Below are 21,051 nucleotides of genomic sequence, written 5' to 3'. Positions count from 1 at the left end.
ACAGATAGCTTTTCATCACATTTTATCATGTATGGTCATGAGTGGAGAGAAAGAGCCAGTAATGCAGCTGTATACAGAGTTCAAATCTTTTTTTTTTTTTTTTTTAAAAAAGGACACAAACTTAAAAAAAAAGGAGAAAATTGCACTCAGCTTTACAAGACCTTTAGAATTTAAGCCATCTAAAATTAACAATAATAACAACAGTAATCATAGAAGCAGTCAACATAATAGTCTCACCACTGAAAGCAGAGGATGCTTGTTTAGTCTGAATTATATTATACTCCTTGCTTAGGTCAGATGCGTGGCAGCACACTAAATTTCATTCAAAGACTTTAGAGCCTGGTGATTTTTTTTTTTTTTACCTAGCCACTTCAGTTTTTTCTAGGAAAAGAACTGCTGCAAAACAGTTATCCTTTACTCTGACAGAGAAAATAACCTGTCTTCAACTAGTACGAGGCTATTAAATTACTACCCTAAACACAAAACACACTTTATCCTCCTGCAAGCCAACAAAAGTGGACAACCAATAACTTTCATTGTCAGCAAAAGCTGATTTGAACTCACATACTATGCCTTTCTTCCCTTAACCCTGCGGTAACTATGATAAGGCCTAGTTCTCAAATTATTCTGTTATTCTTTCTCAGTGTTTAAAGTTAAGTACGCTCTATTATGACACTAGAAAAATAACTGGCCATAAGACCACGTAACCTAAGTGGCTATTGAAAAGGAAAGTGGAGGCAAATACAATTCAGACTGCAGAATAATAAAGACATAAATGGATGGGGAGATGGGTAATGTATGGGTGGTGAAAGTGCATTTGACATATTTACTCTGTGAACTCTAGACTGCTGAGCTGGATTTTAATATTTAAATGAATGAATGGTGGAGGTCTCAGAAAGGTGGGTAGTGGTTGGTAGTGGGATCAGATTTCCCTTTGGCTGCTCCCGTACACACTCTCATCACTGTAGGCAATGTAGAGGAAAAAGTCCTCTTCATGATGCTCCTGAGAAAGACAGTAAGGAAAAAAAGACGTTAAATATTGTAGGGGGAGGCTCACTTTAGTATAAGTAGGGGAAAAAAACAAGGCAATAATAGTGAGGTAAAAAATAACTCTTGCCTGGTACAACAGTCCCATGGTAGCTGAGGTGGGTGGAATGACGTTGTTTACAAAGAAGAAGAGAGCATCCTCAGCTCGCAAGTGGATTCTTTTCCGGATGAGGAAGTAAAACTGGCCCACTAATAAAAATTCACATACAAGATTCACAATATTTTAGCTTTAACATACTAGTGTGTTTTAAATATTGTGCAGGGACTTGACACATAATGCAATGACAACCTGTCAGGTCAGAGGGGACAAGGTATTTCTTCTTGTCCAGATCTCCTATTCTGGCTTTGGGGGCTTTCTCCACAATTACCTGAAACAGAAGAACCATTACACAGCACGTCCTACGCAAATAAATCAAGTACATTTTCCACTGAACAAAGGCTGTGAGAAGTACATTAATAGAGCGTTTCACCGTTCTCAGAAAAGGGATCTGAGAATGCATTAAATTGTCAGTCAAGCGAGGACTGAAATACATTTAGCCCAGATCTAATGGTTGATTATATATATTATTTGAACTACCGAAGTATTTTATAGCGGGTCAATTAGAAAAGAAAACAGTTCATTTATATATTTACAATTCAGACCTAGGATTTAGGACTATTTTTAAGTTTCTCCTCTTAGGTCTAAAAATAGGACTTGTAAAATACTGTCTGCACACACACCAGTCATTGTAGACCTTAAACAATTAGTCAACAGACAGAAAATCTATCAGCAAGAATTTCTTTTTAACCAAGGTATTTTGGGGGAATTTTTGAACATTCCTTGTTAATTATCCTGTATATTTTTCATATTAGTATTATTCTGTATACTTGTACATTTTGATCTCTTTACTTTTTCTATATTTATGTTAATGTCTTTGTTAAGCACCAATATATACCAGGGCAAATTCCTCCTATTCTAAAAATGTAACTGGCAATAAACCCAATTCTTCCTTAGTCTTCTATGACAGTAAAATTAATATAATTTCATCAAAACAAGGCATTTGAATTTGGCCTCTTCTACTTTGGGCACTTGTGATGTGCTGTTTTTTTTATATACCATTTACTGACATTAGACTGTTCGATTAACTGACTTGATTTTTCGATAATGGCAATAAGTCGTTAGCTGCAATCTATGACCGAGAGAAGAGATGTAGTAAATTTTCTATTGTAGGGACAATTCAAGCTCGTCATTCATCACAGAGTCCGGAGCAGATAAATCTGCAATCTACAAGAGCCAGATCGACGTAAACAAGTTGACTATTTTAAGGTGCGTTGCTGCTGCCTTTTCAACATAACAGCCTGAACTACACCCAGCTCACCGATCAGCCTGTTCACACTGTCCGTCTTTCGCTCTAATGGCCTCCACAGCCGGTATAACCTTTGATATAAAAGGGGCCTGTATTTGTAATTTGCAAATATTAGCTTAAAATAAAAACACACCCGGAAGGATTACACGTAGCTCTCAGTACCTGGCCTGTTCACTGCGGCCGAAGTCATTTTCGGTTAACCTCTAGCTTTGTTAGCTTACTGGCGTGGCATTTAACTATGGATATAAATACGGGAACTGGTGTGTAGCTGTAAATGAACCAGGTAATTATAGTTATTTTTATGTACGTATCACAAGCAATAAGCTAAACAGCGCTAGTGTTGCAGTTGGTTGAGTTTGGCGTGAGCAATCTAGCATAGCTCCCAGTGAAAGTGCTAACAACATAGCGCTGGGTCAAGCTACCGAGCTAACGTTAGCTACTTACTGGTACCCTGTCCGGATACTTCTTCCTTATTTTCTCGCCCTCGGACCGCCTTTTCTCAAAAGGGTGCTCTTCTTTGTACTGAAACTTCATCTTGAAAAGAGATGACAGACAACAAGTCAGTCACTCCGAGGTCGTACGGTAGCGGTTTGCTCACGGAACTGACCCAAGTCGCTGACACACACGACGAAAACAAATGATGCTAACTAGCTGTTAGCTCGCCACAGCTGTTTTCCTAGTGCGACTGCGGCGGAGGGATACAATAACAACATGACGTAGCAGAGAGTCTAGTTCGCAGGGCTGTACTTCACACGATCCCAGGTCAGGTTAACTTTAATTGGAAAGAGACAATCGGTGTTTATTCGAGTAAAATACCTTTCTTCGAAATTAATCATTTTTGACGTGATTTAAAATCTATGATGCAATTTTCTGTGGAACTATTTTATTTTGATCAACCGCTGCGCTCAAACACGTAGGGCAGACCGGTGAATCGGCAGCTGTCCTTGTCATATGACCGAGGCCCAGCAGTTAGCAGCTAGGGAGAGGAAACTCAAAAACATGCGATATTAAATTATTTTTAACTGTCTAGATCAACGGTGCTGTAAATATGGGCCCACGGACATTCAGCAGGTCCTAATAAAAATAAGTTATTGTCTGTTTACTCATAATCCGAACATAGGGCTCGATAACGACTAATTTGGCAAGTTTAGCAATTTCCATTGTTGCCACATCAGACAAACACGTAATAAAAATACGAAAGAGATCATTATTCGACCCCTGAACCCGCAAAATAAAAGGAAAAATAATTAACCCTGCTTAAGTGCCACTGAGCAGGAACCCCTTCCAGCTTCAGTAGTGCTGATCTGCACCTGAAGCTGACATCCCATAGGGTCTAATCATAATACCCTACCTTTTCACATGGCCAGATTAACTTGGTTGTGCTCTACATGGAGAAACATGAGCTGATTGACCATTATTACAACACATTGGAGGTTTGTGGGGCCGCTCAAATTCTTGGGTAGTTGCCCACTTTTGGGTGGGTGGTATGTTGTGACCCATTAAATGCAATGACTTTCAGGCTGCCATCAAAATTGGTTAAGCTTAGACTCACATAGATCTAAACTGATGAAGAAAATACATTAGATACAGTAAAAGTCTCCCCCTAAAATTTATGAGCATTTTATCAAAAGGAGTAGATTTTCTAGTTGGCCACTAACTTTTTTTAAATATACCTTTAATGGAGTGTAATGTTATGGTGGTGAATACTGGTTTTAAGACAACTCCTTTACTAGTTTTGGGAATTTAGAAGAATACACTACTCATTGACCAAATCAGTCACTTAATTTTAACAGTAAAGCAGCAAGTTTATTCAGAAAAATGATACAGATGGTTATTTTATACAGAACATTTACTAAGTAGATGAAGTCTGAGAGTAACAGTTTGCCTTCCAGTTTCCTGAAACACTCACGGCAAAAGTTGTTAACCTGTCTATTGCGCAACTGTCCCACATCTCTATGACTCACTCTACTGGCTCATGTGACATCTGTGCTTCATGGTCTTATGGTGGTTTGTTCTGTGTGCTCTGATAACCCGACAGACTGCATTAATCTAAAAAGTCCCTCGTGTGTTTACACACTTCTCTTAAACAATGGAGACAGCAAAACCAACCCTTTGTCTTCCAAGTAGAACGTTAACAGATAATTTTAGGTCATGTTTTCAACATCCGGGCTCATCTCATCTCCTCCATGTCAGTGACTTTGTAGGGATTGTAGGTTTTACTCGGCTCTAGCGCTGTAGGTAATGTGGTGAGTCACTTGTGGACGGGACTGTTTTCCAGAGCTTTAGGCCTACAATAAAACTTGAGCCTAACGATTAGGCTTAGTGTGGGACTTACTTCCACTATGATGTCAAAGGTGTAAAAAGTTTAAATAACTGACTCCCGTTTCCATTGATCCCTCCTCTCCTCCTTTTGACTCTTCAGAGTTCTGCATAACAGAGGGACATAGTAATACCTACTGCCTTCCACCGCAAACCATGAAGTTATGATCCCCAACCACCAACTCTCCCACAAGGCCTACTCAGCAGCTACAGCTCAGTCATGCCTTATCAGTCCGGTCATCTCCAACTCCATGCACAGTGACTCCGCGCTGCGGCAGCTATCCAGGAAGCAACAGTCCTCCCTGTCTCCCTCCTCTCTCTGCGCTTCACTGGCTGTTCACCTCTAATTCAAAGCACTGCTGTTAGTCCACCTGCCCATTCTCCACCTCATTCCTCCAGTGGTGCAAACCTGGATTGATAGGAGGAATAATTCTAACTTAAATTCTTTAAAAGTCCGGGTTATGTTGTACCACTCGTTTTCATACTATGCTGAATTATTGCTTCACTCAGGTCACTTGGGATGAAAGCATTCGTTTGTGAGATTACATTCCTCACACTGTTAGCCTCCAGAGTAATGGGCAGCTCATGCCCAATACTTAGGAAGTGACATCTAGGAAGTGACGGAAAAAAGAAAGCAGTCCTCCCTGGAAGTCCCCTCTCCTAGGAACCGCTGACAAACACAACAGAGGTGAGACGTCACATGGTGGCTGGCTGGAACTCCTGCAAGAGTAAAGTTACTCTAAACAATTACAGAAACATGTTTGCTGTTTCAAGTTTTTGGTTTTACCTTTAAACCCATCATCAGGATGAGGTAGAGGTGTTGGGAAAAACAACAGATAATTTATGCCAGTATACTCTGGGCCCGCCACAGTATAGTGGCCTACCTCTGCACTGAAGTTCAGGAACATACCTGTAAGCTCTGACTAAGAGGGCTGAAAAATCACATTGTTGTGGCAAATCCACAACAAAATTCAGTTTTAAGTAAGGTTGCTAACTGATAAAATTAGCACTGCTGAAAAGGCAATAAATACATACAGTAGCTGCATGGAATAACAGAATGACACTAAATTTGCACATGAATCCTTAAAAAGTGACATTTGCCTACATTTATCACACCATGTATACACACTCAGTTGCCAGTTTATTAGGAACACCTACCTGAAACGAATGCAGTCTAATACAACAGTCTTGTTATAAATCCTGCCACCAAAGGTTATAAAGGTTATAATGCTGAGTTTGTGTTAAAACTGTTTTAGAGAGCCACAATCACAGATAGAAACGGGGTATAAATATCACTAGCACCCGTCAGCGTAAGACTCCAAAATGATCACACAGTTGAATCAACACCTCTCTCTCATATTCTTAAACCATGAAGGCAGGGTTTATTGCAGGACTTTTTATAAGACTACATTAGTTTAAGGTGATCCTAACAAACTGGCAGCTGACTGTGTATCAGTACATACACACAGAAACGACAAGCTGTTAAGTGCCACGCATGACACGATAAAGCTCTTAAACAATATGGCGTCGGTTTCTTTCATTTGTAGGCCAAGAAGGCATCATTATGGGAGACAATTTCTAATTTGGTACCAGAGTATTGTTGGTATGCATGAACCCAAAATTACATTTTGTATGTCTCTGGAGCAGGGTAGGAATACTAAGTGGACCAGTGCAGTTTCCAGTCACACCACATGATGGCAGCAGATTAGCAAAACATTTTTGCCTCAAGCAGAAACTGTGAATCCATCGCCCCAGCAACGTTAAGAAGGTGTAAAAACGCCTTAAGTACGACTTAGATTACAGTACAAAGTGGATTAAAAGAAAACAAGCTGAATAGTTACTGGTCGATACTGACAAGTGTTTTATTAGTAACACAGACCTGGAGACAGAGCCAATAAGAAGCCGCTGTGAGCCTTGACAAGACTGACATTGTTCAGAAGGCATTTAAAGACGGAGGGTCTAATAGTTGAACCCATACAGTAAGCGGAGTGGGTGAAAACTGAAAGGGGTCTGCAAATTTGAATCAAATACAAAACCGACTGCAACAAAAAACAGAAGGGAGGAATTCCTATTAGATGTAATCAGGATGGCATCAAATGGCAAAAGGGGCCGAGCAAAATGTCATATTATCATATATTATAATAGAGAAACAATCAGATATGGAAAGGTGGCACGGCAGTCCACATATCGTCACAAGCCATTCTTTTTTTTTCCTCTAACAATTTCTCAGTTGTCTTTATCACAGAGTTCCATGAGGAGCTTTGGGGAAAGAGTGATGGTTATGGCTGAAGGGACAAGAAAAAAACAAAAACAAACAAAAAAATCAGGCTGCGTGGCTATTTGTCCAGAAAAATACCTGTGGATGGTATGTTGCAAGCAAAAGTCCATCAATTACACCGTTTAAGTTGATCCATTCTTCTTTAGGAAAAAAACATACCTCAGGAATAAATGAATCACCCTTGGAGTTTGATGTTGACCTAAAAAGGGGCGTTTTTCTATTTTACCCTACTCTGTTGCCCCGAGAGGTTAAGACAGTAAATTGATGAGTTGTCTGCTTAAGTGCAATGTCTGGTGACGATGGAGAAGAAGAAGAAATAATAATGTAGAATTGTCTTTGTAGCTTAGCTGATCCTCCTCTTTCCCCCCTCCCGGTTGTCAAAAAAGTTTAAAAAGGACTGACAAACTCATCAAGCATACTCCGACTCATGTACACAAGCTCACCTCCATACGCACACAGTATCTGGAGCGATAAGGCAGAGAGGCTCCGTTTTGTTTTGGAAAAAAAAAAATACAACTAAAGAATCAAGAAAAAAAAGAGAGGAAAAAAAACAAAACAAGCTGGCCCCCCCCCTCCCCTCCTCAGTAGTTTCTGGGCTCTGGTGATCCCATACTGTTCATCCCGTGTTAGGCGGTCACCCCAACCCTCATCTCCCCAGGACACGTCTGAGAGGCTCAGAGAGGGCTGGTGGGTCGTCTGTGTGGGAATGGAGGGCAGGATGGAAGCCGGCAGAGAGGAAGAGGCTGGTCAACAAGCCCCGCCTCTCTCAAATCAGCCAATCACCAGAGCCGGTGCTGGTGGAGGTTTCGACTGAGGACGGAGCGGACATCAGCAGTGAACCTAAGAGATGGAGAGAGAGGCAATGAAAGCACCTATCTCAGCCATTAACAGGAATCGTTCAACGTGAAATGTGCGTATTTGCTTTCTTTCTGAGTGTGAGATGAGAAGAGTGATACCCATTGTGGCTCTAAGTATGAAGCTGGAGTCCAATGTGTTTAGATTAGCTCAACATAACGACTACAGTCAGGTTGCAACACCTAGCCTGACTCTGTCCTATAGTAGGGCTGAACGATTTTGGAAAATAATCTAATTGCGATTTGTTTTGGGGCTGGAGCCAATCCCAGATGACATCGGGCGAAAGGCGGGGTACACCCTGGACAGGTCGCCAGTCCATCGCAGGGTGGAGAAGAAGTATCAAATTATAATAATATGAGAAAGACAATTTGAGTCAAGTCATGGCATTAAATAATATCATCAGGTTGGCCAACCTACAGACCACAAGAAAAACTAAGTTCACGGAGCGGTCAATACAAAACCCACAGTTCAACCACCAATTAATGCATCCTTATCTCAGTTCAAGTCTCCCAGGAGTCCACCTTTCTGTATGGCAGTAAGCAAACAAAAAATACCTGAAAATGCCAAAACTTGACACCTCTTGTGTTTATTAGACAAACTTAGTAATTCTCCAACAACACCGGAGTTCCCCTGCAGCCTGCGATGCTGATAAGCGGTGCACTGGCTGTAACTCGGGACAGACTGGGCCTCTTTCTAACTGGTGGCGTGTGCGTGATGCAGGCGCCCATCGCCACAATACGCTTACCTTACTACATGTGTCTTTCTGTGGTGCATTTTTCCTGTCTGTCAAAGCAGCGGATGGCCCGAAGATCTTTCATTCCCTGTGTGACACTAAAGTTTATGTATTGACCGCTTCTGTCAAGCTTAAGGCCAGTGTACAACAACAAGGCGGCAAGGTACAGCGTAACGTCAGACTGCTTTCCTCTTGGGTGTCATGTGACCAGAGTGTAATCGCAGCCTTTGCGATTTATTACATCGTGATAATATCGCAAATGCAATTAATTGTTCAGCCCTAGTTCAAAGTGAAAAACGATGCCGACTAAAGCTTACTAATACACCCATTATATCTCCTTTACTTAGTCTACACATAAGCAGAAAAACAAACTTGTTTTAGGGTGGGTTACTCGTGATAACTTACTTGACAAACAACAGTTAAACAATCCGTCAAGCTGCAGAGACATTTCACTGTCTCAGATTATGTATGTATTAAACAAATTAGATACAATGTGTTAGTGAGCAACACAGGAAGCATTTCACACGGGGTATTTGTCTGTTTCACAAGCATGTCACTGAACACATGCGCTTCAATGGCAGCATTATGGTCTACGCTTTACTTGCGCTGTGTGAGGTAAAGCAACCTGAGGCATATTTGTACGCATCATGTCTATTTTCTTCTGTTTACAGTGAGTGGGCTCAGTGAGCATCACCAAAATGCAGGTGACCTATGCTCAAACTGTGCCTGAATGCATCCTGTGTAGACACAGAGGGAAGAGGACCAAAGTTGCTGCTGCTGCTCTGTTAACATGCAGCTTTCATCCGTGGCTATTTTTAACTTTGAACAAAGCCAGGCTAGGCGTTTCACTCTGCTTTTAGTCTTTATGTTAATCTAGGCTAACTCCATTTTTGTTCTTAAGCTGCTGCCAAGGGTCTTTCTCATCTTACTCTCATAAAGAAAGCAAATAAGCCTATTTCCCAAAATACTGAACTACTCCCAAGAATCTCTCACAGCATTTTGTTAAGTTTGCTCCAAGATAGCCTTCAAAGTATACTGTGGCTGCGACCTGACAGACAGGTATGGTTGTAGATAGCGTAGATGGAGCACCTTTAGTCATTAATCGGCTGTGCAACACACCATATCGATGGGAATATGAACATGTTATAAGCAACAACTTTTGTCAACAGCTTTATTGAATTACTGTCTTATTTCATCTTATTTACCTGCAGCCAAATATGAATGTGACAGGTGTTAACGTGTAAAAAAAACTCCTGTACTCCAGTTGCAGCCGTTAGCTTGCACGACCACAGTCCATTTGACTGAAGAGAGAATGCATGAGTGTTTGCGTTGTCTGTTTGCTTTCATGCCAACTTTATTATGCCTTTTACCTTAGTGCATCCAGCATAGGCAGCAAGTTAAGAAGTGCTGTGTCACTAGGGTCGCTGAACCAGGACTTGATGGGTATTGCATTGTCTGGAGGGCAGAAAACAGCCAGTCAGTCGTGTCAGAGAAACAGACATGGTTGTGATTTTTATGCTGCTCTGTTAAAGAGGCCAGTGAGTGTTAGCGGAGCTGCAGATTGAATGTAATGTTAAGTCATTTACAGTACAAGCCTTGTAGTGGGAATAAGCTGCTCAGTTATTTGTCCTCTTCCTGCCTCATCACAAGGTTGATCTGTATAGGATGAATCCTCACTTCATTCTGTATGTTAAAGATCAATGTACACATAATACAAGCACCTAAATACACACTTCAACCTGGTACCAATCTGAATAACTTAAAGCTATAACTCTCTCACTCAACTCTCCAGTGACACACAAAACATACGAAAACTACAACGAACAAAGCAGAACTTGACTCTGTTTAAGAGCACAATTTTACGTCGCTGGAAATTGAAAGTCCACGTGAGTCTCAAACTTTTGACATCATGCTCTCTTTTTAGAGTAGAAAATCATTTCAACCGTTTTCGAAGCAGACGTGTTAGCTGTTCATAGCAAAAGCACAGGTGGAACTACTATCGGTAACAATGCTTCAGGTTTGAGAACCACTGACGTTTGTGCAGTTATGTGTGCGGTACAATACATGAACATACATATACAGTTTTTTTTATGTATCTAGCCACACTTTTTCTTTGGACATGAGGGTAAAACATCAAGGAATAGACGGATGTACAGCAGTTGGAGGTGACTCCATGAAGCCGTGAGTCTTACCTGGATGGCTACGATAAGCACCAGGCGAGTTGTCCAGGATGACAATACTGGACAGGTCATCGTGTACTACAGACAGGTCTTTAATATAACTACCTAAATCCAATGTACAATGCTGGCAGAAGAAACAAAAACACAAAAAACACCATCAAAAAAAGAGAGAGTAAGCAGTATCAGCTTTAAAACATGCTGTTTAACATCAGTTTAGAGCAGTACCTGTCTGTAGTATCTGCGTTTCAGGATATTCCTGTTGTTGTCCAGCTTGTCTGCCACCGCTGAGCCGTAGATCTCCATACTGGCTGTGAAAACCACCAGCTCGTACCACTGGCTCACCTGTGTACATACACAGAGTACAGAGCACACAACAGTGTAAGTACACAAGTTACAGTAAGTCAGGACCATTATCCAAAACAAATATAGTTTTATGTCATCGGGTTGTGTGAGAGTGCAGCTCAAAGGAGAGTGATGGCAAAGATGACAGACAAAAACGTGACCCGAGGATTGATGTTTCAAGTTCACACTGTGCTGTATTTTCCCCTTTCATGCTAATCTAGCGTGCACACGCACACACACACACACACACACACACACGCACACACACACACACACACACACACACACACACACACAGAACACACACAGAAACACTCACACACAGAAACACTCACCACTTCTAAAAAGAAATCAACATGTGGCCTTTTATGTACGAAGAATCTGACTGGGTGCTTGTCAATGACGACCTGCATAGAGAAAGAAAGAACCACGTTCATTTAGGTTTTAAGCTCGAATGCGCGTGTGTTCAAACGTATTCATGTGTGTCTTGAATGCTCATACTTTGAGGATGAAGTCTGGCGGCGTGCCAGGTCTCACTGTGGGTCTGAGGACCCCGTCATGGTGAGAGTGGATCAGGGTCTCGTCCAGGTCCAGAACCAGAATCTTCCTCTTTACTGCATCTGGAGTTCATCATAGAACATAGACACTTAGATTCTCTGTTTATTTACATGCACGGGAAGAAAAAAAAAAAAAAAAAAAAAAACCAAACAGGTTCCTGGGAGAAATGAGGTTACACAGGAAGTCACGTTTACATGCCCTGTAGTAACATAATTACTGTAAAATCTGCATGTACCTGCAGCAGATCAGTAATCAGACTTCTCCCCTAACCACCCAATTTGTTTTTGAAAACACGACTTGCTTATTTTATGTGTATTAGTGACTATTTTAGTGTGGAAATGATGTCTTAAGATTAAAACTATTTAAAATGGATTATTTTAAATACAACACAGCATCCGTTTGTGTAATGATCTTTCCTTTACTCCTGTCGCACTGCTGTGATTCTTTGACTGTCTTAGGTATTTGTCATGCACAAGCACAAAACCTGACTAAAGGACATCTGGTTTCTCAATTACATGACTTGAATAAATGTAGTTACTACAGGAAGCCGACTGAAATCCAGTAAATTAAGTGCATGTAAACATACTTACTGAGACACATTAGAAAACTCTCTGCCAGCTTGGAAAACCAGAGTGCCCATAACGCATACTGCTGGAAGGGATGTACTGTACTTCACATGAAACTTAAGTTAACATAGAGGGACCCGGTATCAAATGGTAATGGAAAAGTACCACACACATATTTACATTTTTGTATTCAGGAGAAAGCTTTAACTAGAAGAACTAAGGGGCGTCGGTAATACTAGCCGTTTTCATATAGAGCCCTCAATAAACATGCAAAGAATATCCGCCAATATACCGCATTGGCTCATTAATACTAAACCAACGTTTGCGGCATAATCTTGCAACCATGTGTGCTTTCACAAAGCGGTCCGGTTTTTCTGGAACCAGCGGCGTAGAAAAAGACCGTTACATGTAACACAACAGCGACATGTCGGCTGTGGCTTTCTACACAGACAATGCTCTGTTACTATCAACGTTCCCGGCTCAGATGCGGATCAAACCGGAACCCCCTTTCCGGCTCCGTACCTTTCATACAGTGCAGCGATATTCCTGGAAAATAACGCAGTGAAAAAGGTTCACTGATTTATCATGGATGACGATGATGGGTAATTAAGGTCCATGTCTGGAGCCATTCCATTTTTCAGCTAATCTCCATTTGGATTCATGACGGTATGCTCTATTTCTTGTCTTTTGGGGCTGGCTGAGTAATTAACATACTTGATGGATTTCTTACAACATAATCAGCTGTTGTGGCACACCACAGCTAATTCAAGTCAAATTACTATATATATATATATATATATATATATATATAAAAACACAAAACACCCCGTATCAATACCGCTTTCCAGGGAGTCCATTAATTAAAACAATGATAACAAACCATTAAAAACACAGAAGCAGTCTCTCAGCTAAGTCTAGTGCCATCCTGCCATCTCAGACTACTTCATTTCCAGATAGCGGCGCCATAATATGCAGTAGAATATGCTGCGTTCAAGAAAAGGCTGCTCTTGAAACCACCTCTTAAAATATTTTTCTGCTGACCTAATTCTGTTAGGTATGAGAGAGCAGTGTGAGTTACAGTTACTTTAATTCTGTCTACAGTATTGTCATTGCCAGCAGAAATACCAGCCACTGACTGCGAAACAAATGTCAACTCATTCACGTGGATCTCCGGCCGAGGTCGCTGTAGTGACTGAGAGGCCAGTGAAGTGGGAACTGAAATACAATCCTTCCTCTAAGTCAAGAGTGTGCTTTTCAATGAGCTCTCTAAGGGCAGAAGGGAAGCTCATTCATACTGCAAACACCAGTCCATGCTGGTGAAAAACACTGCCTGTAACGTTTTGTATTTTCTCTCCCGGGGCAAGAAACTACATTTATTTGGTTGTTTTGGGCACCATGCCAAACTGTTTTGTGGTACAATGGCTGTTTACCTTAGCACAGTGGCTAACCTTTTATACCCACATTAGGCAGTCTTAGCATTCTCGTTGCAGGTCTTGAGAAACATTTTGCCTCCTTATTAATAAAGGCCTGGTGTGCAGAGTAATTTATCATGTAAAGATTATTTACATTATGCAGCATTGGTGGTACAGTCTTGGTATTTTACTTTAGCTTATTAAATAAAAAGCATGAATGTTTATTATTATTATTTAATTATTATTATTATTAAGCTGTGCTTTTGGGGGTCTGCCTTTCCTCTATTGACACGTAATGATCTCATTTCTCACTACACATTTACAGCTGTGCAGCAGGCGTGACATTTCCTTTTAAATGGTGATGTCGTCTACGGGAAATTCAAGCCTACTGTTGGCAAATTCACTTCTTATATACTTTCTGCTTGTTTAGCTTTCAACTGTACTGATGTAAGAATATCATCTCACTGTACTGCTGTGGGACCGCCAAATGCCTCACATGCAAAGTCAGTCTTTGTTGAATGGTAACTGTCTGCAGCTATATGCAGATAAAACTGAAGTCTGTATTACTGATCCTGATAAGCCTCACTGAGCGATCAGGCACAACCATGGTGCCGTATCCTCATCTTCTCAGTCTAGTCTGCATTATCTTGGTGTGAGCTTTGACCAATCTTGAGTTTCGAATCTCACATCAGGACACTGACTCAATCCTGTTTGGACTACCGTAACTCTCTTTTTACAAGCCTTAATAAAGCTTCCTTACACCGTTTAGAAACTGTCTAAGGCAGCTATCACACCTACCTCGTTTGGTCCGGTCTTTCCAGTTTGATCTGGACCACAATTACAGGTGTGAAACCTCCCCCCCGACAACAGTCCAGACCAAACAGACATAATATGGTCTGACGAAAACAGGTGGTCTCGGTCCAGATCAAATTGATGGTTTGTTTCTAGTGTGAAAGCATTTTTTGTATGGTCTGAACTTTTAGTCTATTTACAGGAAGTTCAGCGATTCTTGTGTAAACCGGATACAAACGAATGCACAGAGAAATGCGTTGAAAAAAGGACCCATTAGGAATCTCCTGTGACAGCTCATCTTTTGAAACTGACGGCCGCTATGGAAGCAAACTGCCACTCATCTCGTTGGTCTCTCTTCAAACGGAGGTGCAGAAGGATTGTTTGCTGTCTTCTCATTTCTTGCCGGCGACAATGTTCACATGAGGACGTTCATTTGGCGAATTTGAACTAGCCTTGAGTATAGTTGGTGCTGCAGGTAGTAATGCCATAATAATATAGTGGCAACAATATGCAACTGTTCATCCCTCATTCATTCATTCTCATCTAAGCTCCCCACGGAACTGTTTACAAACCTATCAATCAAAGTCAACTATAGAAGATGACTACAGGACGCAAGTCTGTCAAGTAAAGTTCTTTAGTGCGCTTGCAGAATTGCAGTGTGAAACCAAAACTAACCAAATGTATCAAAAAATGAACTTTGGTTCGGATCTTGGTGCGGACTGCCAGGTCATAACTGAACATGTTCCGACAGACATATTACACCTATTTATACCTTTCTGCACTGGCTTCCTGTTCATTTTAGATCCATTAAATATTTTGGTGCTCACTTATTAGAGCCCTACCTGGTCAGGCTCCGCAATCTACACACCGCAAGCAGAGCTCTTCGGTCCTCTGGACAGGGTTTTCTAAGTGTACGTCGGACAGGTTGTAAAACTTGAGAGATCGTGCTTCCCAATCGGCAGCCCCCAAGCTTTGGGAGAGTCTACCGATAAGAATATGTCTTTGGGCTCTGTGGACGCTCTCAAAAGCAGCTACTGTTCAGATAAGCATTTAGGTAGCATGGGATATTTAATGTTTTAACTTGTGTCTTATGTCTGTTCCTCTTTTTATTTTGTTTATTATTAAGCTTTGTTTATTTTATTACATTTTATATTTCTTTGACTGTATAGTACTTGACTGATTGCTATGAAAGATGCTACATAAATAAATGTTGCTGGCTTTCTTTGTTGGTAGGCTATTATAAAGTCACAGGAGCACACAATAACTGACCAACGTACACAACAGGTTTACTGAAACAATTGAGAAGGTTAACAGTGGGTTGCCTCAAGCCATCTGATCCAACTTAATAAATACATTGAACAAAATTATAAACGCAACATTTTTGTTTTTGCCCCAATTTAACATGAGCTGAACTCAAAATCTAAGGCCTATTTCTCTCAAATACTGTTCACATATCTGTCAAAATCTGTGTTAGTGAGCACTTCTCCTTTACAGAGATAATCCATCCATGTGCCTTAGGCTGGCCACAATAAAAGGCCACTCAAAAATGTGCAGTTCCATCACAGCACAATGCCACAGATGTCGCATGTTTTGAGGGAGCGCGCAATTGGCATGCTGACTGCAGGAATGTCCACCAGAGCTGTTGCCTGTCAACTGAATTCAAATTTGGCTTCAATGTACAATTGAATATTTAGCCCACTTCGTAGAAAATACGATACATACAAAGCATATTGGAATTCAGATATATTTGGTCCATATTGCTCAGCCCTAGAATGAGGGAACATGTGATAGTTTGTCTTACTTGTTAACAGCTTGCAAACTGAAGCTCTTGTGAGCCTACTCTTGTGAAAACACTACATGTTGTTCTGCCGCTGTATGTGTTGTGTGTCTGCAAACTCTATTTGCCCATTGCACATGATAACACGTATGTACTTTAGTCATCCAACCAACATGTTTTGTTCATTTAAAATCCGGCAGCCGAATTTATTGTAAAAAAGTGTTTTAAACAGGAGAAACTCTGCAGACTCCTCTGTATGTCCTAATTATTGGGCTCATTGCAATTGCTATCACTTCTTTTTAGACTCATTTGTAATTATGTAAACATGTGCATGGGGTCTTTGCATATACTTTACATCTTTATGCACATTTGATTTTTCATAAGTTTACAAAAAGGTATTGGCTACGTTACTATTTTTATATTAATGCAAACAGAAAGTGCTGCTAATTTTATTTGTAGTTTTTAATATAAAACTTGTTGAAATAGTTTCAGTGTGTATATCAGTACTTTTTTAACTTTTCAGCACATTTTAACAATACCGCAATAATACTGATAACTGATCATTTTTGTCACTATAATCGTGAAATTAAATTGTCATACAGTTTCATCTCTACTCTGAGGTGAGGAAGGTGTACCGGTGTGTTATGAAGGCTTTTTCATCACAATCCCTTCTTTCTTGACAGACTGGTTTAACTTCTACTTTAATTTCCACATTACAACTATGTTGTAAAACCACCTCCGCTCTACTTAGAATCACACAAAAAACAACAACAACAACAACAACTAATGTGCCCAGGCAAAAGCATGCATTAACAAAGAGCAGTATTAGGTGTACTTTTCTAGGTTTACAAGTCCTGACAGTCTTAAATAAGGGCCCCAAACATTTTGTTGAGCAGTCATATCATGAAAATCGTGTACTCACTCAGTCTGTTTCTGGAAATAGGTGACAGAGGCAAAGTGTCGTATCGCACCGTCTGATACTGGATTATCTGCAAATAAAACAGACCGTTAACAAAACATACACTGCGCCTTAATAAGCTAACTGCACCATGGATAAGTTTCAAATATGTGTTGTTTTTATTATAGATGAAAAGACTACATTTGATACACTGAAGGCTCCAATGTTTCCATTTTCTACTCTTAAAATGTGTTGGTCCACGTTTCCAATGATACAACATCGTGTGATATCTCACAGAAGACCTGTGTTAAGTGTTTTCAGAGTCCTTTGGGGCATAAAGGAAAGTGGATTTATGTCATCTTAATAGCTGCAGTCTGAGATCAGGGTGATTTAGATCTGATGTTAGGCTCTCTATGAAGGTCTTAAAACTTTCAAACTTATATTTGAGCTTTCAGACAACACTTTCTTGGGAAATCGGCTCAGAGAACAGAAGACCCAGTGCTGAAATGGACTCAGTTGTGCCCACCCCAGGACGACTCCGCTCTAACTTCCTTGCTCTGCTTGGGTCAGTGCGACTACAGAGAGGATACTTTCCAGTGCTGCTCTCGCCCCCGGGGGCTCTTCACTTCTCTTCTCAGGGCTATTTTTACCCCCCCCAGCTGTCGGCGGGTGTCAGCGGAGTATGGGGCACACACAGAAAGGGAGACTTGCAGGGTGACTTTGGCTGAGCCTGGGCTGCTTAGTACCTAAGCCTTGGACAGGACATCCCTCTGTGTCCCCTCCCACTGCCGCTTGGCAGAGGAAGCTAGGGGGAAGCCTATTGGTGCCAGCAGCTGCTGGGCACCACAGGGGGACCTCACCCTTGACTCAGCTCTCTGCACCTCCAAGAGCGTCCATCTGGACCCAAGGCCTGTAAACTCAGACTGAGTCCTTTGACTCCAGACTGGGGGCTACATCTAACATTTCAATTCATCTTGCACTGTTAACCTGACCAACAGCAAAAAAACTAGTTAGTGATTATATGTAACGGAGAAAAGCAGCTAGCCCTTGCATTTGTATCTCTCTGTAACCAGGATACTGGAAATTGTACTACCTACAAATAAACTGAGAACTTTTTCTTAATTAATCGTTAAATGATTTGGTTACCAAGCCCAAGCTTATGTGTTGAAACGATTTGTTTTAGCCGACCCATAGCCCGAATATATTACATTTACTATTGTAGAGGACAAGCTGAAACCAGACAATTTGGGGCATTGTTCGCTCAAAAAAATGACATAAATGATTAGATTAATTTTCTGTTGACTACCTAATTATTTCAGTTCTACTATCAACGGTTTAAAGTTGGGAGTTTTGTGTTGATTAGTTAAACGTTTCCACACTCTGCTACACACCTTCATAGTCTCATGCAGGAGATAATAAGCGGACCCTCTACCCAACGTTGTTGATTAATAAACTATCTTATCATCTGTTGACACAGAGCAGCATGCATGGGATTATGACCTGGTCCTAAAATATTTATAATCCAATAGAGCTCTTATTGATCCAAATTTTTGAATGAGGCCGCTTAATGCATTGTGGTCTTCTCAGACAGAAACACCTTCCGACGGGATTATTAGATTTACAAAAGGGGTTATTATAGTCCCAACAAACTGGGACACTCATGTATATTAATACCCTTGTTTTAAATGTAATAAATGGATTAGGACTTTCCATCCTAGCCTCAAGTATTTTTCATCAAATCACCGGTCATGGTTTACTTAATTGCCACCTATAGGATCACCCACGTTACACTGCTTGTCGCTGGATCCTGACATTGTTCCAGTGCATCACGTAAAGTAAACAACAGAGCTAAACTGTGAGTGAGAATGAGAGAAACAGAGGGAGGGAAAGAGAGAGAGAACAGTACGCTCTCTGTGCTGACATAATCCCTCTCACTTCAGGCCACAACATGGACTGGACTACTCACTCTCGGGGCCTGTTGACAACCCTGCAAGTGTTACTGCCGCACAATACACTGCAGACAAACCTTGAACAGCAAGATGATTACAGCACATAGGGCACTTCTCCAAGCTTTGTTGGCTCGTGTTCCTCGTATGTGTATACATACCTGGCAAAAAAAAAAGCCGATTCTGATTGACACAGAGCCAGAGTCGAAGTCCACTCATGTTACACCACATATGCACGTCTATTAACGCCTCAACAACACCTGTGTGTGTCCGAGTTCCAGGCAGGCGGCTTCTGCCACGCTAAATGCCGTGTTTATTGTGGAGGCATTTGTAAGCAATTGAAGGTGACCTGCAGGCTTGCACTGGCTGCTCCTCAAATTTAGGTGTTTGGATGTGGGAGGTTTCCTCTTCGCACTGGAGCTGAATGAGCCATTCATTCACACTATCTCATCAGACAGAAACAGACACCTAGATACAATGTTTAAGAGCCGAAACAACTAGCATAATCTCTGACCAACCAAAAATTAATCTGCAACAATTTTGATCATTGTCAAATCATTCATTTATCAAGAGAAAAATGCCACTCAAAAGATTCACAAATGTTTCTCTGTTTTATATCACTGTTAAATCAATACATTTTTTAATATCCTTTGATTTTGGAATTATAGTTTGGCAAAATTAACTATTTAAAAACGTGACAGACACTTTTCACTATTTTCTGACATTTTATAGTCTAAACGGTTAATCAACTAGTTTGAACATAGATTTCAAAAGTTACTAGTTGTACATATACTTTGGTGAACTAAAACATCCTGCGCAGCACTTTATGTACTTATTATCTTGCACCTGTGTTTATGCTCTTTAAAATTAAGTTTTAGATACTCCTGGCTATCTTCATGCTGGATGATATAGCAGTACATTGAACACTGACGTTATAGAGCCTATATGGGATGTTGAGGCAACTAAGACAGTGGGATTTGTTCACACATAATAATCGTCCTGATGGATGCACATAGTGAGACAGAAATGTACAGCACGGGTGAGGAAGGAGCCAACTGAGCATCTCCAGGTGGACGTGGTTTGGCCGTAGACTGTATAAAGCGGGTTTGACCTGTGCTCTGGCACATGAGAACCATGGAAAGGTAAATACTTTGCTCACTTGTCACAGAAACACGACATGCTCAAGTGCCACACATCTTTCAAATCCCTTCTCACCGTTCGTAGGTGCTTCCTGAGGATGTACATGATGAAGCCCCATATTCTCGACGTTACGCCGAGAAAAGTGCGGATGCCAAGTAAACACTGCCGGGTCTTCAGCATGTTGACGAGCACGCAAAGACCCCCACAGCAACTTCAATTCTCAGCTGATAGCACGCCTTTTGCCCGAAGTTGTCGGGACAATTACTGGCAAGGAACCTGCTAGGGCTAGTGATGAATCTAAAGTCAAAATCCGTCTTTAGCCACAGCCGCCAAACTAGCAATTCAAAATAGGGCCACGCAAACGTGTGTGAGGACCTCGCTCTGCACACTTGTGGCACAATTAGCGTTAAACAGAGGATATTTTCATTGTAAGTCTGAAAGACAAGACGTGGTCAGACGACAAGGTGCTGCTGCTGTATGGACCTTAGCACGCAGCTCGTTGACAAGCTAGCTCAGGTGCTAGCTGTGTACCCAGTAACGTTAGCTGCTAGCCACCAAGCTAACGTTAGCTCGACAGGGTGACCACCTTGAACCCAGGACAAAAGTACCCCCCAAAAAGCTGTGGGGCCGCTCGTTGTCAAGTGCCGATGCAGTGCGACTTCACTCTGTGCGGCGTCCGACGAGAGACAGCTTCACAAAAGTTCCCCAAAGTGTGACCGGTCCGGTTAAAATCAGTTTGTAGTCCAGTGCAAATCCGGAATGAAACTGCGAGCCGCCATCGCCGCCTTTCCGTCACTTCCGCGAGGACTCCTGTGGTTACGCGCAGCACGTCCACGTGGAAAGAAAATAAACAGACGTGAAC

At 41.3% G+C, this 21,051-nt stretch overlaps 2 protein-coding genes across 2 annotated transcripts; both read right to left on the bottom strand.

Annotated features, from left to right (window-relative positions):
- Positions 1-5: 5 nt before the first annotated feature.
- Positions 6-3,056, bottom strand: gabarapa (GABA(A) receptor-associated protein a). The gene is made up of 4 exons (XM_038731051.1): positions 2,838-3,056; positions 1,337-1,415; positions 1,118-1,236; positions 6-1,003 (listed from the first exon to the last, which is right to left on the bottom strand). Exons 1-4 carry the CDS (start codon positions 2,925-2,927, stop codon positions 923-925), a joined length of 369 nt encoding a protein of 122 aa, XP_038586979.1. The 5' UTR covers positions 2,928-3,056; the 3' UTR covers positions 6-922.
- A 3,493-nt stretch (positions 3,057-6,549) lies between these two features.
- Positions 6,550-20,990, bottom strand: LOC119912072 (CTD nuclear envelope phosphatase 1A). The gene is made up of 8 exons (XM_038731047.1): positions 20,265-20,990; positions 17,128-17,194; positions 11,602-11,720; positions 11,436-11,507; positions 10,984-11,100; positions 10,771-10,882; positions 9,949-10,033; positions 6,550-7,830 (listed from the first exon to the last, which is right to left on the bottom strand). Exons 1-8 carry the CDS (start codon positions 20,367-20,369, stop codon positions 7,770-7,772), a joined length of 738 nt encoding a protein of 245 aa, XP_038586975.1. The 5' UTR covers positions 20,370-20,990; the 3' UTR covers positions 6,550-7,769.
- Between the last annotated feature and the right edge of the window lie 61 nt (positions 20,991-21,051).

Source organism: Micropterus salmoides, unplaced genomic scaffold (assembly GCF_014851395.1).
Source record: "Micropterus salmoides isolate LMB-PRFRI ecotype aquatic unplaced genomic scaffold, ASM1485139v1 Ms_hic_scaffold_2, whole genome shotgun sequence".
NCBI lineage: Eukaryota > Metazoa > Chordata > Actinopteri > Centrarchiformes > Centrarchidae > Micropterus > Micropterus salmoides.
The sequence above is the reverse complement of the archived record's forward strand: the minus strand, read 5'-3'. Positions and strand labels throughout refer to the sequence as shown.

Excerpts from the sequence above, each read along its gene's own strand:
- gabarapa (XM_038731051.1), bottom strand. The coding sequence starts at position 2,927 with ATGAAGTTTCAGTACAAAGAAGAGCACCCTTTTGAGAAAAGGCGGTCC. Across the intron at positions 1,416-2,837 it reads AGTATCCGGACAGGGTACCA|GTAATTGTGGAGAAAGCCCC; the intron begins GTAAGTAGCTAA and ends CTTCTGTTTCAG. Across the intron at positions 1,237-1,336 it reads TGTCCCCTCTGACCTGACAG|TGGGCCAGTTTTACTTCCTC; the intron begins GTTGTCATTGCA and ends AATTTTTATTAG.
- LOC119912072 (XM_038731047.1), bottom strand. The coding sequence starts at position 20,369 with ATGCTGAAGACCCGGCAGTGTTTACTTGGCATCCGCACTTTTCTCGGC. Across the intron at positions 17,195-20,264 it reads TCAGGAAGCACCTACGAACG|ATAATCCAGTATCAGACGGT; the intron begins GTGAGAAGGGAT and ends TTTTATTTGCAG. Across the intron at positions 11,721-17,127 it reads TATTTCCAGAAACAGACTGA|ATGCAGTAAAGAGGAAGATT; the intron begins GTGAGTACACGA and ends GATGAACTCCAG.